The following is a 19,942-nucleotide window of genomic DNA, read 5'->3' on the forward strand; positions in this document are numbered from 1 at the left end:
CTTTTCTTTGAGTACGTTTGTAATAAACAGGATAATTAATAATTGTGATGTGTTGAGGTTTCACACTGGTCAGAACTATTACATAAAGACATGTAGTCTAAGAGATGTTTGCATTGAATATTTAAGGTTTAATTGTTGTACTTTACTGAAGACATTTTTTTCTGGTCTAGAAAATTAGAGAAAGAATCTGAAGCTAAATCAGTGAAGCTCAAAATTTAAATGTCATGCAAGTTTAATCATGAAGAGAATGAGAGTAAAGCGTGATGGGTTGAAGTTTACGATCGTGAACTTGGTTAGAAATGTTTTTCTTCATGGTTTAATTCTCAAAGTTAATAGTAGAAACCTCAGAGTGAACTAAAAGATGTGATTCTGATGTTGTAAAGGTTAACCTGCTGTATATGGTTAATATTCATCCACATGGTTTAAAAATAAAAATGCAATTATCTTTTTATTTAAAACAGACTTATTGTGATTGTATTCTAAACAGGATCACTGTGATGTGTGGATCTGTGCATCTCTATTTTTTTCTGATGCACTAAACCAGTTAAAATGATTCTTTTCCAGTTATTGGCAGTGTTTTCTGATTTACAGGGCAATGAAAAGAGAATCTAAAATCTAAAAATCCCTCGGTAAAATAGTTTTGCTTTAATACATCAACCAAATGAAAGAAGAATTTTGAAACTGGCTTCATGCAATGATTTATGTTCAGGAAGTTTATGCAAATATGTATATTTTAATCAGATAAGACATGACTTACATATTTCTATGTCAAATTTCAAAACGTGTAATAAAAAGTAACTGTCTTTATTACTGCTGTGGTTTCATGGTGATATTTTTCAGTTTACAGGCTGAGCCAACAGTAGACTGACGGCTGTTTCACTGTTTGATTCACGTTTTAGATCTAATTTATATATTTAAAAAAACAGTGTTTTGGAAATGTTATTAAACTAGTTCTTCCAATTTAGATTTTGATTTTCACGTTTTTTATGTTTTAATTTTTTTACAGGGATTGTGAGCAAGCAAATTAAATCAAGAGCAAGTAAAGTGGAGACTAAAGCAGTACTGGAAGTGTGAAAATGCCGAGCAGGTGAGCATATCATGGCAGGAGTCTTTAACATTCTCCCCGCCAAAATGAAATGTTTTTAAAACATGTAACGTGCACACCTACTAAGTGTAAGGCTATTGTTGGCCCACCCTGTATGGTTCCATGTTTTTTTTCACCCTGTTCACCTTCAGTATTTTGTCTTATAGTGGTTTTTAAACTGTTATTAGAAGATGTCCTCTACAGCAGGGAGTTGTGCATCTCGCCCAGATTAGACACTGGGGAAAAAAGATTTTTTTTGTTTTGGGGGCAAGAAAAAAACTTTTTTTTTTTTTTTTTAAAATCACACTTTTAAAAAATAAATTTATGAATGAAATGGATAAAAAAGGAGAAGTAGACAGTGAGAGTGTGAATGCCATGTTTACTGCAATCAACCAATGGCGTCCACCGGCTGCATGTCAGTGACATCATAGCGAACACAAGCTGCAGCCAATCAGAGTTAGTCATGTATTTAAATAAAGCGACATCACAAAAAGCATCACATCCCCAGTCAACCCCTTCCTCTGCATTCAAACATTATTACATTAAAAAAGTACATTTTCTCCACATCCCAGTGTTTTTATTTCTGCATTTTACTACAAATGTGAGAAATCTGCAGGAATGTGGGATTGATGAGATGTAGATCGGAAAAATCCCGAAGGGAGATCCAATAAAAAGAGTGACCAAAAAATATCTGTTGGATGTATAAAGTCTGTGTGCTTGATCAAACCTCCACCATTTCCTTCAGCAATTCTTTCATTGGCAGATGCTCGTATGTTGTTGTTTTTTCTGGTCCATTCCAGCAGCAGTAAATGTGTTTTTAGTAAAAGTGTAGTCTATATGTTTTCTGAACTTTACTAAATTATTTAAGAATGCATGTAAACAGCTCAAGGTTTCTGCTGTAATTGTGTTTTTCTGTGGTCCCATTCTGTCAAACCAGCTCAAAGAACAAAATGACACAAACAAGCAGAGGATGGAGAATTGTAACAGCTTGTATTTGTGCTCTGTTCTCATGCCGAGAAATATCAACAGGGAGGCGTTCGCTTGAAAACTGGCATGGAGGTCACAAAGGTCGAACAGAAGAACCTCACACACACTCACACACACTCACACACACACACACCTCCCCAAAGTCACTACCAGTGCCAGTTAGAAATCACAAACAAAAAAAAACCCAAATGAAAACAGCGTAGTCATAGAAAAACTATATACAACCAATGGAGTGGTAAACAAAACATCAGCTTGTGTTTGAGTCACTGAAAGGCTGTTTAACAACCTTTTTGATCCCATTCTGTACAACATGATTCATTACAACAGTACAAATTCATCTGCTTGTCCTGCACATTGAGAGGAAAAACAGATTGTGGCAGCCGGTAAGTTGAATTGGTCATTGGAATAAAGTCCCCCACCCCCCAGCATCTAATATAAGAGCAAGACGTCCTGAGGTACTCACAGTACCCTATTCACAAAGGATGCACACAGCCTACAAGATAAAAAAAAAAAGACAAGCTCCTTAGGAAAGACAGCAAGTGCCTACACATGTATTTCAAACCATCCATGAAGAATAATCCATTCCAGAAGAAGAAAAATAGATACAAGTCAGGATTTTCAGTGTTTTTCCTGAAAAGTAGAACCAAAGTTCCATTATTTCTAAGGAAGAAAGCACCCGCCCACCCACCCTACAGCCCCAGCTCCACTACCAAATCCAAGTTTGTTACAGCTCAGTCATTTTTTTTAATTCATTTATTATTTTTTTTAAATTTCATTACACCCAAGGCAGAATAAAAGTTACTAAAACTTAAGACTTATACAGTTACAGTGACAAAAACAGTTTAAGAGACCCACAATTTAAATTGGACTGTAAAATAAAAAATAAAAAACAACCTTTTTTATATTTTTGTAAAATGCCCAGGCATTCTTCAATATTACAAATACTGGTATACTTTTACAGTAAACAAGAAAAATGTAATATATATTCATATATATTTATATATATATATACTAAAACCCCATCACCAAAAAAAGGAAGAAAAGAAAGGAAAAAAAGAATGAAAACAATATACACATCGCCACTTCAGCATTCAGAGAAAGTTCAGAAGCAAACCTGGAAAAATAAAAATAAAATAAAAAATACTCGTTTAAAACACACATACACACAAATATTATTTTACCCTTGTACTTGTATCAATACTGTAAACTTATTTTAAGACAGAGTGCACTAAATTCTTTTTTTTCCTGATTTTTTTTGCCAGTCTCTTCCTTGACTTTTTGTTTGGCTTTTGTCCGCTCCTGAAATCTTCTGCTGAGGGACAGACTCTGGTCCGAGTGAGTGAGGAATTTGATATAGATCTATATATAGGTTTGTGCCTTTATATGTACATATGCATACATATATACACAAACAGACACATTGATATTGTGCTGGTTACTCCTAAACCAAAACTCAGCATTGTTTTATTTGCATCCTTTTAAATAATTCTGTCAAATTACGCTTTTAGTTTTTAAATCTTGTTCAATTTGATGCTTCATAAAAAGTGTTGTATTTGAGACAATAAATAGGAAGATCATTATTGAAGGCACACTCATGTCAAATTGAATGGCAGTACAAAAACTGTCCCAGATAAATGAATTTATTTGCTCGTTTTTATAGTGCCAGCATTGGGAAAGCCAAGCCTAACAATCCTGGACACTTCAGCAACAGGAGATCCCAAGCTCCAGACCCTTCAGTAGGTTTCTGTCCAGCTCACCGTGTGTGTGTGTGTGTGTGTGTTGAAAGAAAATAAATCATAAAGTGCAGGTCTGCTGTTCAGAGCCGTTTGTACATCGACAGTGTGGAAATTAGATCTAATTCTTTAAAAGTGCCTTCATGAAGGTGGAGAATTGGAGGAATAAGAAAAGGGCATGGAGCAAACTGATGCTGCTTGTCTTCACAAAAATTTCTTTTATTTTTTCAGCACACACCAACACATGTCCTCTTCTACACAAACGTGTCCCACAACTAACAATGAAACTTTGAAGAATTCCAATTTCCTGAAGAGGCGACTTCATTAATCAGACATTTATAGACTCACTGGAACATTACAGGTCAGGATTCACTACTCATGTCAGTTCAACAAATTTGTATATATTTCCGCACAAAATGCATAGGGCTGTTGATTTTTATACTATTTTTAACAATAAATTCTGAGAGGTAAACTATCTGCAGAAATCTAATCAATGTGGGGGCAAATGCCATGAACGCACAAACGTTTAACTCTCTAAATGTTGTTATTAGACACAGTGGTTTTAAATATAAATGTCTGCTTTCCAATGCAGATGGAGCTCGGACATTAGCCTGGTGAGAGGCGCTGCAGAGAATACATAAACTGTCTCTAATGGTGCAATGGAAATGCTTTGAAAGTTAATTGCCAGAGTGCAATTTCAGAATGAATGGGTAAATAAGGGAAAGTAGTATAGTTTACCCTGAGATGTCCCTGTGCTCTCTCTCTCTCTCTCTCTCTCTCTCTCTCTCTCTCTCTCTCTCTCTCTCTCTCTCTCTCTCTCTCTCAATGCATCCTCATAATGGCTTCATGCTCACTTCCTCCCAATAAATAATATCGCCTCGGTCATATGGCTTCATGCAAAATAAAACACACGGATTCGTAAATGTGGTGAGGTGTGTGGACAGTAGAAGAAACGGGGTGGTTGTCGTAGCGTTGTCAGAGCGTGGTACTTGGTACCAGTCAGCAGCTGCCTTATCTAGAACCTGTTTCTTCTGGCTGGTTAGGATGTTCTCATGAGGAGACAGGGTTTAGGAACCTTGGGATCCTCTTTTGTTTTACATTTACTGTCAAATGTGACACTCAGTGCTACATATCCAATTATATTGACATGTTTTAGAGTCAGTTCATGCTACAATGCCAAAGGATTGTTGTCCGCGTATCGTCATCACACAAAATAGACTAAATCTAGCATTCTCAGTTAACGCCACTTTTAAATTGAAGATTGAATTCAGCATCTTTTCAAGAAATTACACATTAGCTTAATATACAATTTCCTACAAGCAGTGGCCAAAAAAAGACTTAAAATGGATTTTGACCTCTAAAGAACTCTCAGGATAATATGTGGGTTTAAAAAAAATAGAATAACGCAAAATCCAAGTAAAACCAATAAAAAAAAAAGCCTAATCAAAGTGTACCTGCACATGCCAAAATACAAAATCGAATAAATACAGAAATTATTGCACAGTTAAAGGCTCCACATATTTTATAACTCAACTGACTGATTGTTTAAAAATTAATGCCAAATGAGGCAGTTTAGATAACTTCAGCTGATGTTAAGATCTCTGTTTTCACTATTTTCTCAGTTGGCAGTTTTTTTAATAAAAACACAAAATGAACCCAAAATTAATATTTGTTTTAAAAAAAAGTATCCAGCTACCCCATTTTGTTTATTTTTTGAAGTCAAAGTGTGGTGCAGAGAATGGAAATACAGAACTAGCTTTAGGCTCTCTCTGCTTGTTCAATTTTGACCTCACTGGTCATCAAATGTTCTCCGTGCCACTTTTTCATATGTTTCTCCAGAGTGCTGTACACGCTGAAGGGCATTTGGCAAATGTCACAGCGGTAGACCTCTTTACCGAGCTGGCCGTGTGTTTTCATGTGGCGTGTCAGCTTGGAGCTCTGGGCACAAGCATAGTTGCAAAGCTCACACTTGTAGGGCCGTTCGCCAGTGTGGCTACGCCGGTGCACGGTCAGGTTGCTACAGTTCTTGAACACCTTGCCACAGTATTCGCAGGTGTCGCACCTCCTGCTGTCCTTGGAGCTAGGTCGACCTGGACCGGGACCTCCACCTAGATGAGGTGTGCTGCCCCCGCTGGCCGTCCCACTGCGGCCGGACAAGCCGCCGTCCAGCAGGTCGCCTGGAGGTGTCGAGAACCGCAGGCTTCCGTTCTCTGATGAGTGCTCAGAGGAGGTGGCGAAGGGCGATTGTCTGGAGTCAGTGAAGCCTAAGAAAGGGTCTTTGATGAAGTGGCGTGAGGCAGCGTATCCCACCAACCACTGGGAGTACACGTTCTCAGAAGGGATGTGTGGCGCTGGAGGAATGTCCAAGTCCTTCTCAATCTTGATCCTCTTGTTTGAGGAGTTGGACAGGGTTGGGCTGGTGATAGGGGTGGGCTTACGGGGGAACAGGCCTGAGAAAGAATCACCGGAGCCACAGTTCCGGCCGTTAATGGTTGTCCTCTCTTCCTGCTGGTGGTGATCCATCTCCCCAGCCACTGAATCCTCATCTCCAGTGTCCCGCTGGCCATCTGAGCCTCTCTTTGAGAAGGGCATCCTTTTTCGATTGTCAACTATCAAATTATTGTACTGCTGTATAGAATTGAGCCCCCCACCGTCCACCATCTTCTCAAGAGTAAGCGATGACTTCTCTTCTGAAGGAGGTTTGGAACCATTCTCTCTGTTCCGGTAGAACTCAGACTCCATGCTGAAGTTTGATTCTGGTCGACTCTCATTCTCAAGTTCTTCTTCTTCTTCCTCCTCCTCTTCCTCCTCATTGCCCTCCCCCTGGAAGTCTCCATCTCGATTTTTCATGCCTTCACCTGTGACATCGCTGGTGCCTGGCTCTGGGGAGCTTGTGGTGGACAGACCATCATCGGAGCGCCCCGTCAGGGATCCAGCCTTGTGCATGTGGGTCTTCATGTGGCGCTTCAGCTTGCTGGCCTGAGAGCAGGCGTGGTCACACAGCTGGCACTTGTATGGTTTTTCTCCAGTATGGCTGCGCCGATGCACCACCAAGTTGCTCTGAAACTTGAAAGTCTTACCGCAGAACTCACAGGACTTGACCTTGTTCTGTGTCTGGGGAGGGGTGGTGCTGTTTGGGGGCATCGGTGGTAAGGGAGGGGTGCTCAGAAAGGGTGATTTTGGCCCCGGTTGGAAGGGATTGGGGTTTAGTAGTCGATGCATAGGGTTGGGCCTGCTGGGTGACAGTGGTGGTGTGGTGCTGTTAGTGTTCCCTGCCAGCTCACGTAACCGCCTGGAGAAGTCCATGGACTGGGACTCCATGGCCATGGGTGTCAGCCGCATCACCCTCTCAAAGGCACTGGGGTGCTGGGAGATGAGCCCCATTTCTTCGGCGCTAAGGCGTTCCAGCCGATGGGGGTCCAAGTGATGGCGGGGAGGCGGACTGACAAACGGAGGTGTGTTGGGGAGACGGTTTTCAACAAAGCCTGGGGGGGGCTCCCTGAGCAGGGGCCCTGTCATCCTCAGGAGGTGGAAGGGGTTGTTGTCCCCTAGAAAGTTGGTGAGGGGGGACTGCGGGATGGAGTCGTTGCCCATGGGTGGAGGCATGGTAAGCCGAGGGGTGAGGGCTGTGCTGGAGGGGTTGGACTCCAGGTAAATGCGGATGCCGTGGGTGTTCTGGGCATGCTGCAGCAGAAACCAGGCGCTGGGGAAGGGATGCTTACAGGTGGTACATATGTAGCTGGAGGGTTCATCCCTGCCACCTGCAAAACACAGAGAAATAACAGGATAAATATTTCAGCAGCTGTAACACACATTCCTCTTTTAGTCAGAACAGTGAACATGACTTCATTCATCATCATCATCATTAACGATGTGCAAACGTTTCATAAATGAAAGAGAAAGAGATGTGGTAAGTGTGAGCGCTTTATATTCTGTCTAATGCACCCAGTACCTGGAAACACCTTCATGCTGTCACATACATGCTACATACTTTCATCATGCTTTTGACTAGAGCATTTTCACACCAGACTGGCAAACAGAGTCCATGTTCTAAGAGGAGCTTAATCTCTCATTACTGAGTGGATCTCTCCGTAAAAAGAGCTGAATTATTGTAGTGTGTGGCGTTGTGTGTGTTTGTGTGTGTGTGTGTGTTTGTGTGTGTGTGTGTGTGTGTGTGTGTATCCAGGTTTGCTCATACAATAAGCATGACGGCAGACACGTATGTAGAGGTGAATGCAGTTGAATGATGCAGAATCTAAATTCATGTTGGTGAAGTTGGAGGATTACAGTTTAGACTAATAAAGATCTGTTATGAGCTAATTAGTATAAACAAATCTCAGTTCTCGACACTTTATAATACGAGGAAGAAAACAGCATTTATTTATTGTACTGATACACACTATTGATCATTAGAAACGTGCCCTCTATATTTCCTTAAAGTCTGAGATGGTAGAAATCTTGTTGACACTGAGCTCGCTAACATATTTAGATATCCAGCCCACAAAGGCTGAACAACACCAACAAATCAGTCAGTCAAGTCCAAGAAATGAATCAGAATCACAGAGAAACAGGAGAAACGGGACAAATTCTTCTTTTTTGGTCTGTTTTTTTTCTTTCTTTTTCAGCACTAATCAATGCAAGTGGTTTGTGTTCTAAACACCGAGATACTGCATGAGTAAAGGACAGGAACCAGACTGAGGAACACTCCACATCAAACACACAACAGTGTAAACACACACACACACACACACACACATAACGGTGCTAATTGTACTCTTGTTCTCATTCTTGTATTCATACAATGGAAGCACGTTGTCTTGACCCAGTGCACTAATTTCAGATACGAGGGAAACATATGCTGCTCTGATTGTTTCCCTCATTTGTGTGTGTGTGTGTGTGTGTGTGTGTATACTTTCTAGCACTTAATCACACACACATCTGCGTATCCAGTTTTCCTTAAGTGAGTGTATAAAAATGCATTTCTCAAAAAAATACATTGAAATTAAATGTTTGCAAACCAATAGGCAATGGATTTATTAAATATGAATGAAGTGTGTTTAAGTCCTGTTGAAAAGCAGAATAAAATATTAGTATTAATGGATCAACAGCAAAATTCTCTGTCTATAATTCAACATTCAGCAATGAATGATGAATTAATTATTATTAATTATAAATTATAAGAATAAGGAGTGCGTGGTCGTCATGGAGAAGCAGCGAGAGGTGGACCAGCTGTTCACCTCCACAGTCCTGCAAAGTCTTCTGACTTAATTATAACGGACAGCAGATTCACACACATATACACACACACACACACACAGGCTGTTTCAGAGCTGAATCTTTACACTCTTAACACTCCAAAAAGAAACATCCACCTCCACCAGTGTTCACTCCACTCCTGATCTGAGGGAAACAAAAACAGAGAATCCTCCCTCCGTCCTCCATCTTTTTCCAAACTTTTCATCTGCTGACAGAAGTAATGGTGGTGGTGGGGGGGGCTGATGTTCATTTCTGCTCAACAATTAACAGCAGAGGCTTTGTGTGTGTGTGCATGTGTGTGTGTAGGTGTGAGAGAGAGTGAGAGAGAGTGAGAGAGAGTGAGAGAGAGTGCACTGAAATGCCATTTCTCTGTGGCTGCAGTGGAAGGAGCGGGTCATGGTTTTTGTTTGGGGAAGCGTGTGTGTGTGTGTGTGTGTGTGTGTGTGTGTGTGTGTGTGTGTGTGTGTGTGTGTGTGTGTGTGTGTGTGTGTGTGTGTGTGTGTGCGTGTGCGCGTGTGTTGCATCCGCACTCCCGAGGGAAGTGAGTCTAACGCAGATGGCAAATAAAGTATGCAGCCTGAGGCGAGAGCACATTATGCTAATTCTAATGTCAGCTGTACTTTAATATACGACTCTATTTAATCACCCCATTATTTCCTATTTCCATATGAAAAAAACAGGGAGAGCGAGGCAGAGCGAGGGAGCCGCTCATCACTTTATTTGGTCGAATGCAGAGAGCCGTGCTTTATGGAGTGAATGAGAAAACACACTCCCTCCTCAGCATCTGCACAGATACTTTCTGCCCTCTGTGTTTCTCTGTGGAGCTCCCAGGCTGAGTTATGGCCTACTGTATTCATATTTACAGTAAATGTGGGCCACGTGAGTCTGGAAAGGTTACATCAGCTCACTTTGTGTTCCTGACATCCAGATCTGTCTTTACAGGAGCATTAATGCTGGGAGGCTGCATGTTTCCCTGACAGATCAGCTGTAATGATTGGATCGAGTTTAGTGCTGTTGTGTAAAACGTGTTTTTCTTCCTGTCCTGATATTCAACATGACACCACTGGTTCTGTGTTGGTCCTCTCATTATTAAAGTCCATGTGTTAGGTTAACACCACGTTCCTAACTAGAAAACATGCCCTTGTTGTGTGTTCTGTTGCGTTACGATCCCCCTCTACAACCACTGCTGTCAGTTAAAGGCAACATGCACGAGACTCGTTTCATCTTCCAGGACATTTAGGATGTTTTTTCCAGGCAGGTCCGGGAAGTTTAACATGATTCTGTAAAACACTGACCAGTAGGCCAGCATGTAGCTATAAATGTTAACGCTAAGGCTTTGGTATCCATGATTTAAATTTATTAAAATGTATTTCAGCTTAAAACTCTAAAGCACAGCTCTCTTATCCTAAATAATACGTGGAACTAAATGTAAATAGTTGCTAGTGCGAATTGCTTGGGTAGAATAAAGAAAAGATATGATGCTAAACAAACAGGAAGACAACAGACAGAGACAAGAACGCAACATTTGTAGTCTCCTGCTAGGAATCATACCTAACTCTACAGTTATAATAAAAATGGTTTGGCAAAACAGTAATTCCTGTATCGTTTCTGTCCAAAATGATGAGCTGAGACCCACTTTTAGACGGAAGCTTTAGTGTAAGACGCTGAGAGCTTTATTTTCATACTATAAGCATCATTTATTCTACACTCGTGATGTTTTAAATGCAATTTGTTAACTTTCATGCAATATTCAAGTTCCTAGAATAATATATAAATGCAAATTGCAGTAAGTATTTGTAACATTGCAAATATTTGGTTGTAAACTATTCTCAGCTGTAAACTAAGACCCCTGAGCTGCAGCACAGAAAGCCTGTTTAACTGTTAACACTTAGATATGAACAATAATATCCAAATCATTTGCAAAACTGCTTTTCTCAATAGTTTGTACAATTTCAGAACATTTCATTTCCATGTGCATTGTTTTGATTATATGTGTAAGACTTCACTTTAATGTATAACAGTGCCAGTAATGTGCAGAATCTCAATAACACCATTAAATAAAAAACAATAGGACAATATTTCATTAGCATGTGAGATATTACTTCAGTATCATTGCCAGCATTAGTTTTTATTTTTCTATTCTAGACTTATTTTACTTTATTCCAGCAATGTATTGCATTTATATCTTATTGTTTTCCATGACGTGCTGCATCTCTTATGTCATTTTGTTTTCTGTGAGCAATGTCTGGATTAGAATCTCCTCTCAGATTAATACAGTTTTATCTTTTCTTATCGTATCTTACAGTGTTTAAAGAGGATCACTAAACACATACGCGCACACACACACACACGAGTCACAAACAGAAACATTCACATAATAAAAAAATCTAAAAAACACAGGTGCTGATAAATGAAGAGGCTTTAAGATGTCAGAGAGGAGATCCAGTAGAAAACTATCCAACATGTGGCTGGTGCTGGGAGCCAGTGGAAGTGCAGTCTGGCTCTTTGCCTGTGTTTAGTTTGGCTCCCGTTGGCTTGCACACACACACACACACACACACACACACACACACACACACACACACACACACACACACACTCACACACACACACACACACACACACTCACACACACACTCACACACACACACACACACACACACACACACACACACACACACACACACGCTGCAGTATTTATATTGTCAGTTTTATACACATTGACATGACATTTTTTCTTCCACGATGACGAAACTTCAGCTGTCCAGGTATATAAAAGTGTGTGTCCATATCAAGAGATCTTTTATGATCCATTTTCTCTTTCTACTGAGACTCCTCCACACCGGTAGAGCTCAGAGTGTGTGATCTGACACCACAGGTATAGACAGAGTGCACCTAGCAGGACCCATGTGGATGAGAAATATCCAGATATCCCAGCATCTCTCCCTCCATCCTCCAGCCTCGCTCTGCTCCTCTGTGCTCCTCTTTCCTGGTTCAGTTTCACACAGTATAAAACTCTCATTACTGACTGATTCCAGTTTCCACTATGATTCAATTTGCCATAATTACTGCTGCTGCTGCTAATAAAAAAGAGAAGAGAGGGAGCGGCTAGAAAAGCAAAGGTGCAAAGGTCAACTGGCAGTTAGCGGCGTTTATTTTCATCTCAGTCTATTCAACTGGGGCGGCTAATGGCCCAATTTTCTCCCCCTCGGTCCTCAATAAATATTGCTGGAATTACAGGTTAAATAGCTAAATTAAATCACGGCTATTACAGATGAAGGAGGGAGGAAGAGAGTAGGAGAGAGGGAGTCAAATATGTACAATTACAGGGGAAGCGCACATCACCACAAAGTGTGCGATTAATGTAGCGAGTGTCAGCGCAGCGCCGTCGGATTACTGCGTCAAATTATTACACAGATCCTTTTTCTCTGTGGCCGTCGGCCGAACAGAAGACAAACACAGAGAGAAAGGAGTGTAAAAAGCCAGGCAGACCAAAACTGGATGGCTCTTCCTCTTTAACTCCAACTACACCTGCTTTTTCATCACTACTGCTGCTCCTGGGGCAAATAATGTTTCACTTTATGTTTTTTTTTTTGTTTGATTGTTTTGGTCATACAAACTAAAAGCTGAATTTCACCACATAAAACAGAATAACACTGACTGGTAATCCAGGAACACTTCTGTGAAGCCAGAGCCAAACTTAAAGGTAGACGTTCCCTCTTGTCCTTCCTGTAAATACACATATCTATGATGAAATAAGCAGAACTATAACCAGTTTATCAGCTGTTTCCCTAAACTTTATTCCACGACAGCACCAAAAAACTATGAGTAAACCTTAAACATGGTGTATTTAATGCACCACAGCTGGCTCATATGGGTGAAACCACCGTCCCAATATTAATAATGATATTTTTGAGTATCAGCGAAATGAAGATGAAAACGATGGTGAGGATGCAGAAAAAGACAGTCTGATTTTTAATTCTGGCTGCTACTTCTGTACGGAGGCGGAGCGAGGACTGGAGGAATGGTGATGTGGGAAACCTTTACAGAAATGGATTTCATCCAAAATTCCAGGATGTCAGGAGCGACTTTTATTAACTACATCTGTCAGCGCTTCTCCACAAGGCTTATGCCAAGACTCAGTTTAGGTGAGTGACACTGATGTGATGTTCACACTGAGGGAACAGAGCAAAAAACTTTAAGACCTTCACTTTATTAACCCTTAGAATCTCCAGTGGTTGGACCGACACTCTTCCATAAGTAGGTCAAAATCAAACCGTATAAGAATCAAGAAACTACAGGTGGACCCACACACTATAGGTAGACAAATAAACTACAGGGAGACCCAGAAACTACAGGTGGACCCACACACTATAGGTAGCTCTAGTCCCTGATGCGGTGATTGTGGGTTTAAATCCAGCCCACGGCCCTTTGCTCCCAGTTCTTCATCCCCATTCTCTGTCTCTCCACTGTCCTATATAATGAAAGCCAAAAAGGCCAAAAAAGAACTTTTTTTTAAAAAATAAGTGAATTGGAGACCTGAGCTCATTAGCATACAGGAAGTGCAGCAGCAGAAAACCTGGTGTGGAGGAGGTGGAGGGCAGAGTCACTGAGCCATTTACATACCGAACACAGCTGACATGAGCCAAGGGTACACTGGCTGTGTGTGTGTGTGTGTGTGTGTGTGTGTGTGTGTGTGTGTGTGTGTGTGTGTGTGTGTGTGTGTGTGTGTGTGTGTGTGTGTGTGTGTGTGTGTGTGTGTCCTGCTTGTAAAAAGTTCCCTGACGTTTTTTTTTTGTTTGTTGTTTTGCATATTTAAGTGGTGTTATTCTGATCTGCAGGTGCCCCCACCCCACCCAGACACACACACACACACACACACACACACACACACAGTTCGTCAGCGTACACGGCTAATGTCGTAGCACAGTGGCAATTACATGCAAATCAGACGGAGTGTGTTTCACCGCTCTGCGTACATCAGTCACGACAATATCTAGTTTTTGTGTGGAATTAAGAGGTGTTTATGCCGTTTGTGTCTCCACCTAATGAGATCATTTCAAAAGCAGAGCTCGTTTGGCGCCGAGTTGCCAGTATTCTTTAAGTAGTCTGTTAGTTTTGAATGAAGTGGTTTGAGTGCCGGGTTTTAAAGTCATCCAACACTCATTTTAAATTAGATTTAATAGCTCACAACTAAAATCACTGCAGGACCACACAGCAGCAGCAGCAGCTTTAATTAAATCACCCCGACTGTACGGACATGAACATCTCCGTGATTCACTGCAGCTTCCTCCGGTCAGCCTCACTTCAGAACTCCTCGTGGGGAAACTGAGTCATCTCTGAGCTCAGCTTTCCACATATGCTGCTGGCTGAAGACCAAGAGGCAAACCCCAAACTCTCGCTGCTCTACAGGCTGCTACTGTCAGCCTACAGGCCTCAAGCTGGGGAACATCCAGCACTTTTTAGATGTTGTTGTTGTAGTAGTTTTTTCTTTTTCCGTAGGTTAGATGTACCAAACGTGAAAAACTGAATGGAAAGTTTGGTGTTTCAGATTTTGTGCTCATTTAAAGTAAGGACTGCTTTGTGTACACTGTTAAAAAAAGTCGTTTTTACAGTAAAATTCCAGCAGCTTTGCTACCGTAAAATTACTGTAGAACATTTTCTACATTTACGGTAAAGAAATGTGTTGATATCATTGATTTTACGGTGCTTTATGTGCTTTATTCTATATTTTATTGTTAAAAAATGTTCTAACCTTTAAAAATTTGAAAATTTACATTAAAACACCATATAAAATTTGTGCAATTTATTTTAAATATTACAGCATTTTTCCATTGTCAGCACAACAGTTGGTGTATTTAACATTAAATCCATGTTTTTTTTTTAGCAAAAATTGCAGTTAAAGCTGTCATAAAAATTAAAGCATATGTCCGTTATTAACACAAAATAATAAAGTGTATTTTTTACGTGTTATAAAAGCAGAAATCTCCATAATACTTGTTAAATAAATATTGCAGCAAGTTTCCAGTACAACAATATGCACACTTAACTGTACAAAACTATTTTTTTTTCTGGAATTAGATGCAAAAATTACAGTATTGTTATACATATTGCTGCATTTTTCCATTAAAAACTGAACAGGACTCGGGCAAAATATAAAAAAAACACACTTTTCTCCTGATGAACCTGTTTACGGTGATTCAGCGTTAAACAAACTTCATCAAACTGTTTTAGAGTTTACAGATTTTTATCGTCATGGTCTGACAGTTTTTCACCCTAAAATTTACAAACATTTTTTACAGTGTATGTATAAAAAAAACACAAAAGTGGGATGCATGTGTTCTAATAATCAGATTAGAGGTTCTGTTCCATCCTGTCTTACAGCCCGTCTTCAGCAATATTCCAACAATCACATCTGTGGCTCTGAAACTGGAATAAACGGTTTGGTTGAAAACAGTTAACCCTCGTGTCCTGCGGGTCAAAATTGACCCGTTTTAAAGTTTAAAAATGTAGAAAAAATATACATTTTCACAATGAAACATGTGATGTCCACATTTTTGATGTTTTTGGGAAATCTTTGAACATTTTTTAGTGGAAAAAAAGAAATGTTAAAAATGTTTCGTAAGAACATTCACAAAAACATCAAACTAAATCCAGCGAATTTCGCTGGATTTTGGTTGATTTTTTGTGAATGTTCTTAAAGAAAATATTAGAAATTTTATTGATATATATGTAATCATTTTAGATATTCTTAGGATTTTTATGGAAGATTTTTACTCAATTTTTGAAAATATTTACAAGGATTTTCTTGCTAAATTTGGGGGATTTGTTTTTTAAATAAAATTTTTAAGGGGAAACTTTTAAGGAATTATTGGAATTTTCTTCCTGAAGGTTTTGCAAATTTTCAGAAATTTGGAGAATGTTTTTTTGCAGAATTTTTGGATTTTTTTCAGACAGGGAAACAATATTTTTTGGTGCCTGTAAATGAGGACAACAGGAGGGTTAATAAGTCCAGCAGACGTTCTGTACCTGCTGGGACAGGTGTAAATGTCTGGGTCATGTCAGAGGCCAGAAACATTCTATCATTGTACAAATATTTCTTTTGGCGGCAGAAAGATTCCCAGGAAGGAGACCCTCCCACTGAATATCATCAACTCAAAAGTTTTCCTGAAATAACTTGACAGGTGGTTGGAACAGCACCAGCAGAGTGTGTTGATCTCACCAGGACTAATCCTAACAGAGAAATCAACCTGAGCTGCATCTAGTTTTATTTTCTCTCTCTCTCTGTCCTTTACTCCTTCTCTTCAGTGTCTCCACATCCTTCTTTCATCTCAGCGTGTGCTGAACCTTAGCGTTAGCCCATCTTCTCTGCATGTTACCCAGCCAACAAAGAATTATCATTGTGCAAGGTGTGTGTGCACGAGCGTGTATACAAGCCCTGTAGTAATGACGAGACAAGCAGGAAAGGAGGGGCTTTGACGTTCTTCTGCTGTGAATTTTAGAGGAAGGATTAGCTGATCATGGCCAAATTAGAATGAATTTAGCTCGTTAGGGGAGCAGAGCAGGACAAAGACGGGCTTCTTCGTCCCTTACGCCACGTGACCAGCAGTCCTGTAGTCAGATTGAGGCGGTGAGATGCAATCGGAGAGCAAACTGCCACAGGAAGTGTGTGTGTGTGTTGTGTGTGTGTGTGTGTGTGTGTGTGTGTGTTGTGTGTGTGTCCCTGTCTCTGTGCCCTGTTAACAAATTAGAGGGATTACCAGGAGAGAGTGCCAGAGCATACCAGCTAATCCCACACACTGGCCCGCACCGCTGCACCTGGGGAGTGTGTGTGAAACTGTGTGTGTGTGTGTGTGTGTGTGTGTGTGTGTGTGCGTGCACGCCACCAGTAGCTCCTACATGAGGCTTCATCCTCCCCAATCACAGCCTCTGATGCCAGTGATGCTGCCTAATTCTGACACAGAAACACACGTGCATGGAGCGTGCACGTACACGTCACCCTCACTGTGTGCTCATATTACAGCAGCGATGTTACAGTTAGAGAGTAACTTCTGCGGTCTTTTGCAAAATGAGCATTACTTTAATTTTATTACAGTAAATTAGGTTTCAGCTCTGATGTGTTTATTTTAGCAGTGGGACATTATTAAAAATTAATCTAATTATTAGAGACTTTGTAATGAATTAATCACGATTTATCACATTTTTGTCAAATATCAATAGTTGACACAATAATTAAAGTTTTTCAGTTCAGATAAATATCGGTTGAGACTGGATGAATATTCATGAACGTGAACTTAAACAAATAAATGTTTGTTTCATTTCTATTTATCTGCATTTTTCATGTCTGCTACATTCACAGATTACTGCAAACTCAAAGTGACATTATAGTGATTAGATTCAACATTTATAGACTTTTTGTAAACTCAAACACTTTCAGTGTCTTCTAAAGTGGTCTATTATGGGATGGCTCTACTGTTAGCCGGTACCAGGACTGTGGTAGCTAACGTTAGCTCTGGTGGTAACAGCAACATGTTTTACATTGAGGTGATCAGAAAACAACCAGGCTTTTATTCAAGCTGCCATCAGGAAGATTTTTAAAAGAAAACTTTCTTCCCAACGAGCTCAATGCGTCTCGTCTTCCTTCACTGTTTACCAAACTTTCTGACGTCACTCAGTGCATCCTGTGGATCTTCATCACAGCTGGAAAACAGATTTTAGGTTCATTTATGTGGTCACCTTATTCTGTCATGCCCCTTAGAGTTCTGTCATATGTCTGCATTCAGCATCCACCTTTGTTCTGAATTATAACCATAATCTTACCTGACCACACCAGGTGTTTTAGCTGCCTAACCTTAACCAGAGCGTATATGTCTTAACCACAACGCACAAAATTTAGGGTTAGGCATGAGAACAGAATCCAGTATCAACAAAAGAAACAACAAAGTAGATTTGTTATTAATAAAGGCCAACAATTCAGTTCAATTTTATTTACACTACCATTCAAAAGTTTGGGGTCACCCAGACAATTTCATGTTTTCCATGAAAACTCCCACTTTTATTCCTGTGCTAACATAACTGCACAAAGGTTTTCTAATCATCAATTAGCTTTTCAACACCATTAGCTAACACAATGTAGCATTAGAACACAGGAGTGATGGTTGCTGGAAATGTTCCTCTGTACCTCTATGTAGATATTCCATTAAAAATCAGCTGTTTCCAGCTAGAATAGTCCTTTACCACATTAATAATGTCCACACTGGATTTATCATTCATTTAATGCCATTTTCATTGAAAAAAATAGCTTTTCTTTCAAAAATAAGGGCATTTCTAAGTGACCCCAAACTTTTGAACAGTAGTGTAAATAAATATGTGTTTATTTATATGTAATTGAATATTAACTGATCATTGTCAATTTGTATTAAAGCGCACCTGTAAAGTCTTTTCTTAGTTTGGTGTGGAAGAACATGGCAGGGCTGCTGAGGCTTTTGGGATTGAAGCAGAACAGCGGTTGTGATCCAGACCTGATCAGAAATCTGTGCATTGAGGTTCAGCATCTATGGGAAGGACCTCCCACACAGGTAGACTGGTCTGGTTCTGGAGTGAGGCGTTCACATGAAGGGATACAAACTCTTCTATCCTGAGTGAACTTCACGTTTATCACCCTGTTCCTGTGTACGAGGTGCTGGGCTGATGAACCATATGTCGACTATATGTCTACATTTTGAAATAAAACCAGTTGTGCTGCAAATGTTCCGGCTCCGGTATCTTATTGAGACGACTCTGCTGTGGATGCTGAGGTTAAGTCATTGACATGTTGTCAGGTGAAGAGTTGGCATGGTCTCTGTAGCCACAATAGAGAAGCTCTGCCATGAGCTTGATTTGACTGGGACAGCAGTCCAACACATTTCTGGATCGCTCTCCTTATCCTCCATGTCTCCCTGTCACCTGTCCCATCCAAATCCTCTCCCTCCTTCCCTCCCCTTATAGAAAGCTCGTCCAAATTGTGCTCTGCCAAGTGGGAGTCTCCTGGAACACAGCACACACACACACACACACACACACACACACACACACACACACACACACACACACACACACACACACACTGGAGCTCCATCCAACACTATGATGTAGCAGTGCCCCTTCTGTCTGAATAAGTCGTACTACAGCTTCGCCTGACATCGGCATCAAGAAGAAAATCTGTGTGTTTGTGTGTGTGTGTGTTGTTCATTCAGCTCTATTTTCACCACTGACTCAGACGACAGAGTTGAAAATAATCTCAGGTTTGCTAATTCCACATCATGCCCTCAGTTTCACCCATTTTAACTGTAACATTTAGCGGTTTTTAAATATCTTCTTCCCTAACTTCACCTGCAGAGACAGCAGCAGAGAGAAGAGGTTAGAGGTAGAGAAAGAGGTGAAGCAGGGGGAGTGGAGAGGTGACAGTGAAGAAGTGTAGCCGGGGGTCTGACTGTTTTGGTCAGACTCCAGTTGTTTATACAGAAATAGCAGTGAGGAGTGCGAGGAGGAAAGTGGGGCAGGTCGAGGACAAGAGCAGATCCAGACCAGGAGGGGGTTGGGGAGGGCATAGTTGGAGGGACGGAGCAAGGGATGAGGGGACAGGTCTGAGCTGGAGGCCCTTATAAGGCCAGGATGACTGGAGAGCAGCAGAGTCAGTGCTAAAGCACAGATACCTGCAGCCTGACAACCTCCTTATTATCATCCAGTAGAGTCCTGCTGACCTGGTGAGATGATTTAAACAGTTTGATTTAGCAGCTCTGAGGCGTCGACCAACATGTGAAAAGTTACATTTAACTCAAAGGATCATGTCGGCCAATAGTTTCTTTCACTTTCAAATAAACTATCTGTACAGTTTAATAAT

General features: G+C 40.5%; 1 protein-coding gene across 1 annotated transcript in view; it reads right to left on the bottom strand.

The window, feature by feature from the left end:
• Nucleotides 1-1,446: 1,446 nt before the first annotated feature.
• bcl11ba (BCL11 transcription factor B a) overlaps nucleotides 1,447-19,942 on the bottom strand; it is a 46,551-nt gene continuing 28,055 nt past the window's right edge. Inside the window, exon 3 of the mRNA XM_035944722.2 lies at nucleotides 1,447-7,565. Within this exon, the coding sequence (XP_035800615.2) occupies nucleotides 5,563-7,565 (2,003 nt within the window). The 3' untranslated portion in view covers nucleotides 1,447-5,562. The remainder of the gene's footprint in view (nucleotides 7,566-19,942) is intronic.

This window comes from Amphiprion ocellaris, chromosome 20, assembly GCF_022539595.1.
Source record: "Amphiprion ocellaris isolate individual 3 ecotype Okinawa chromosome 20, ASM2253959v1, whole genome shotgun sequence".
Classification (NCBI taxonomy): domain Eukaryota; kingdom Metazoa; phylum Chordata; class Actinopteri; family Pomacentridae; genus Amphiprion; species Amphiprion ocellaris.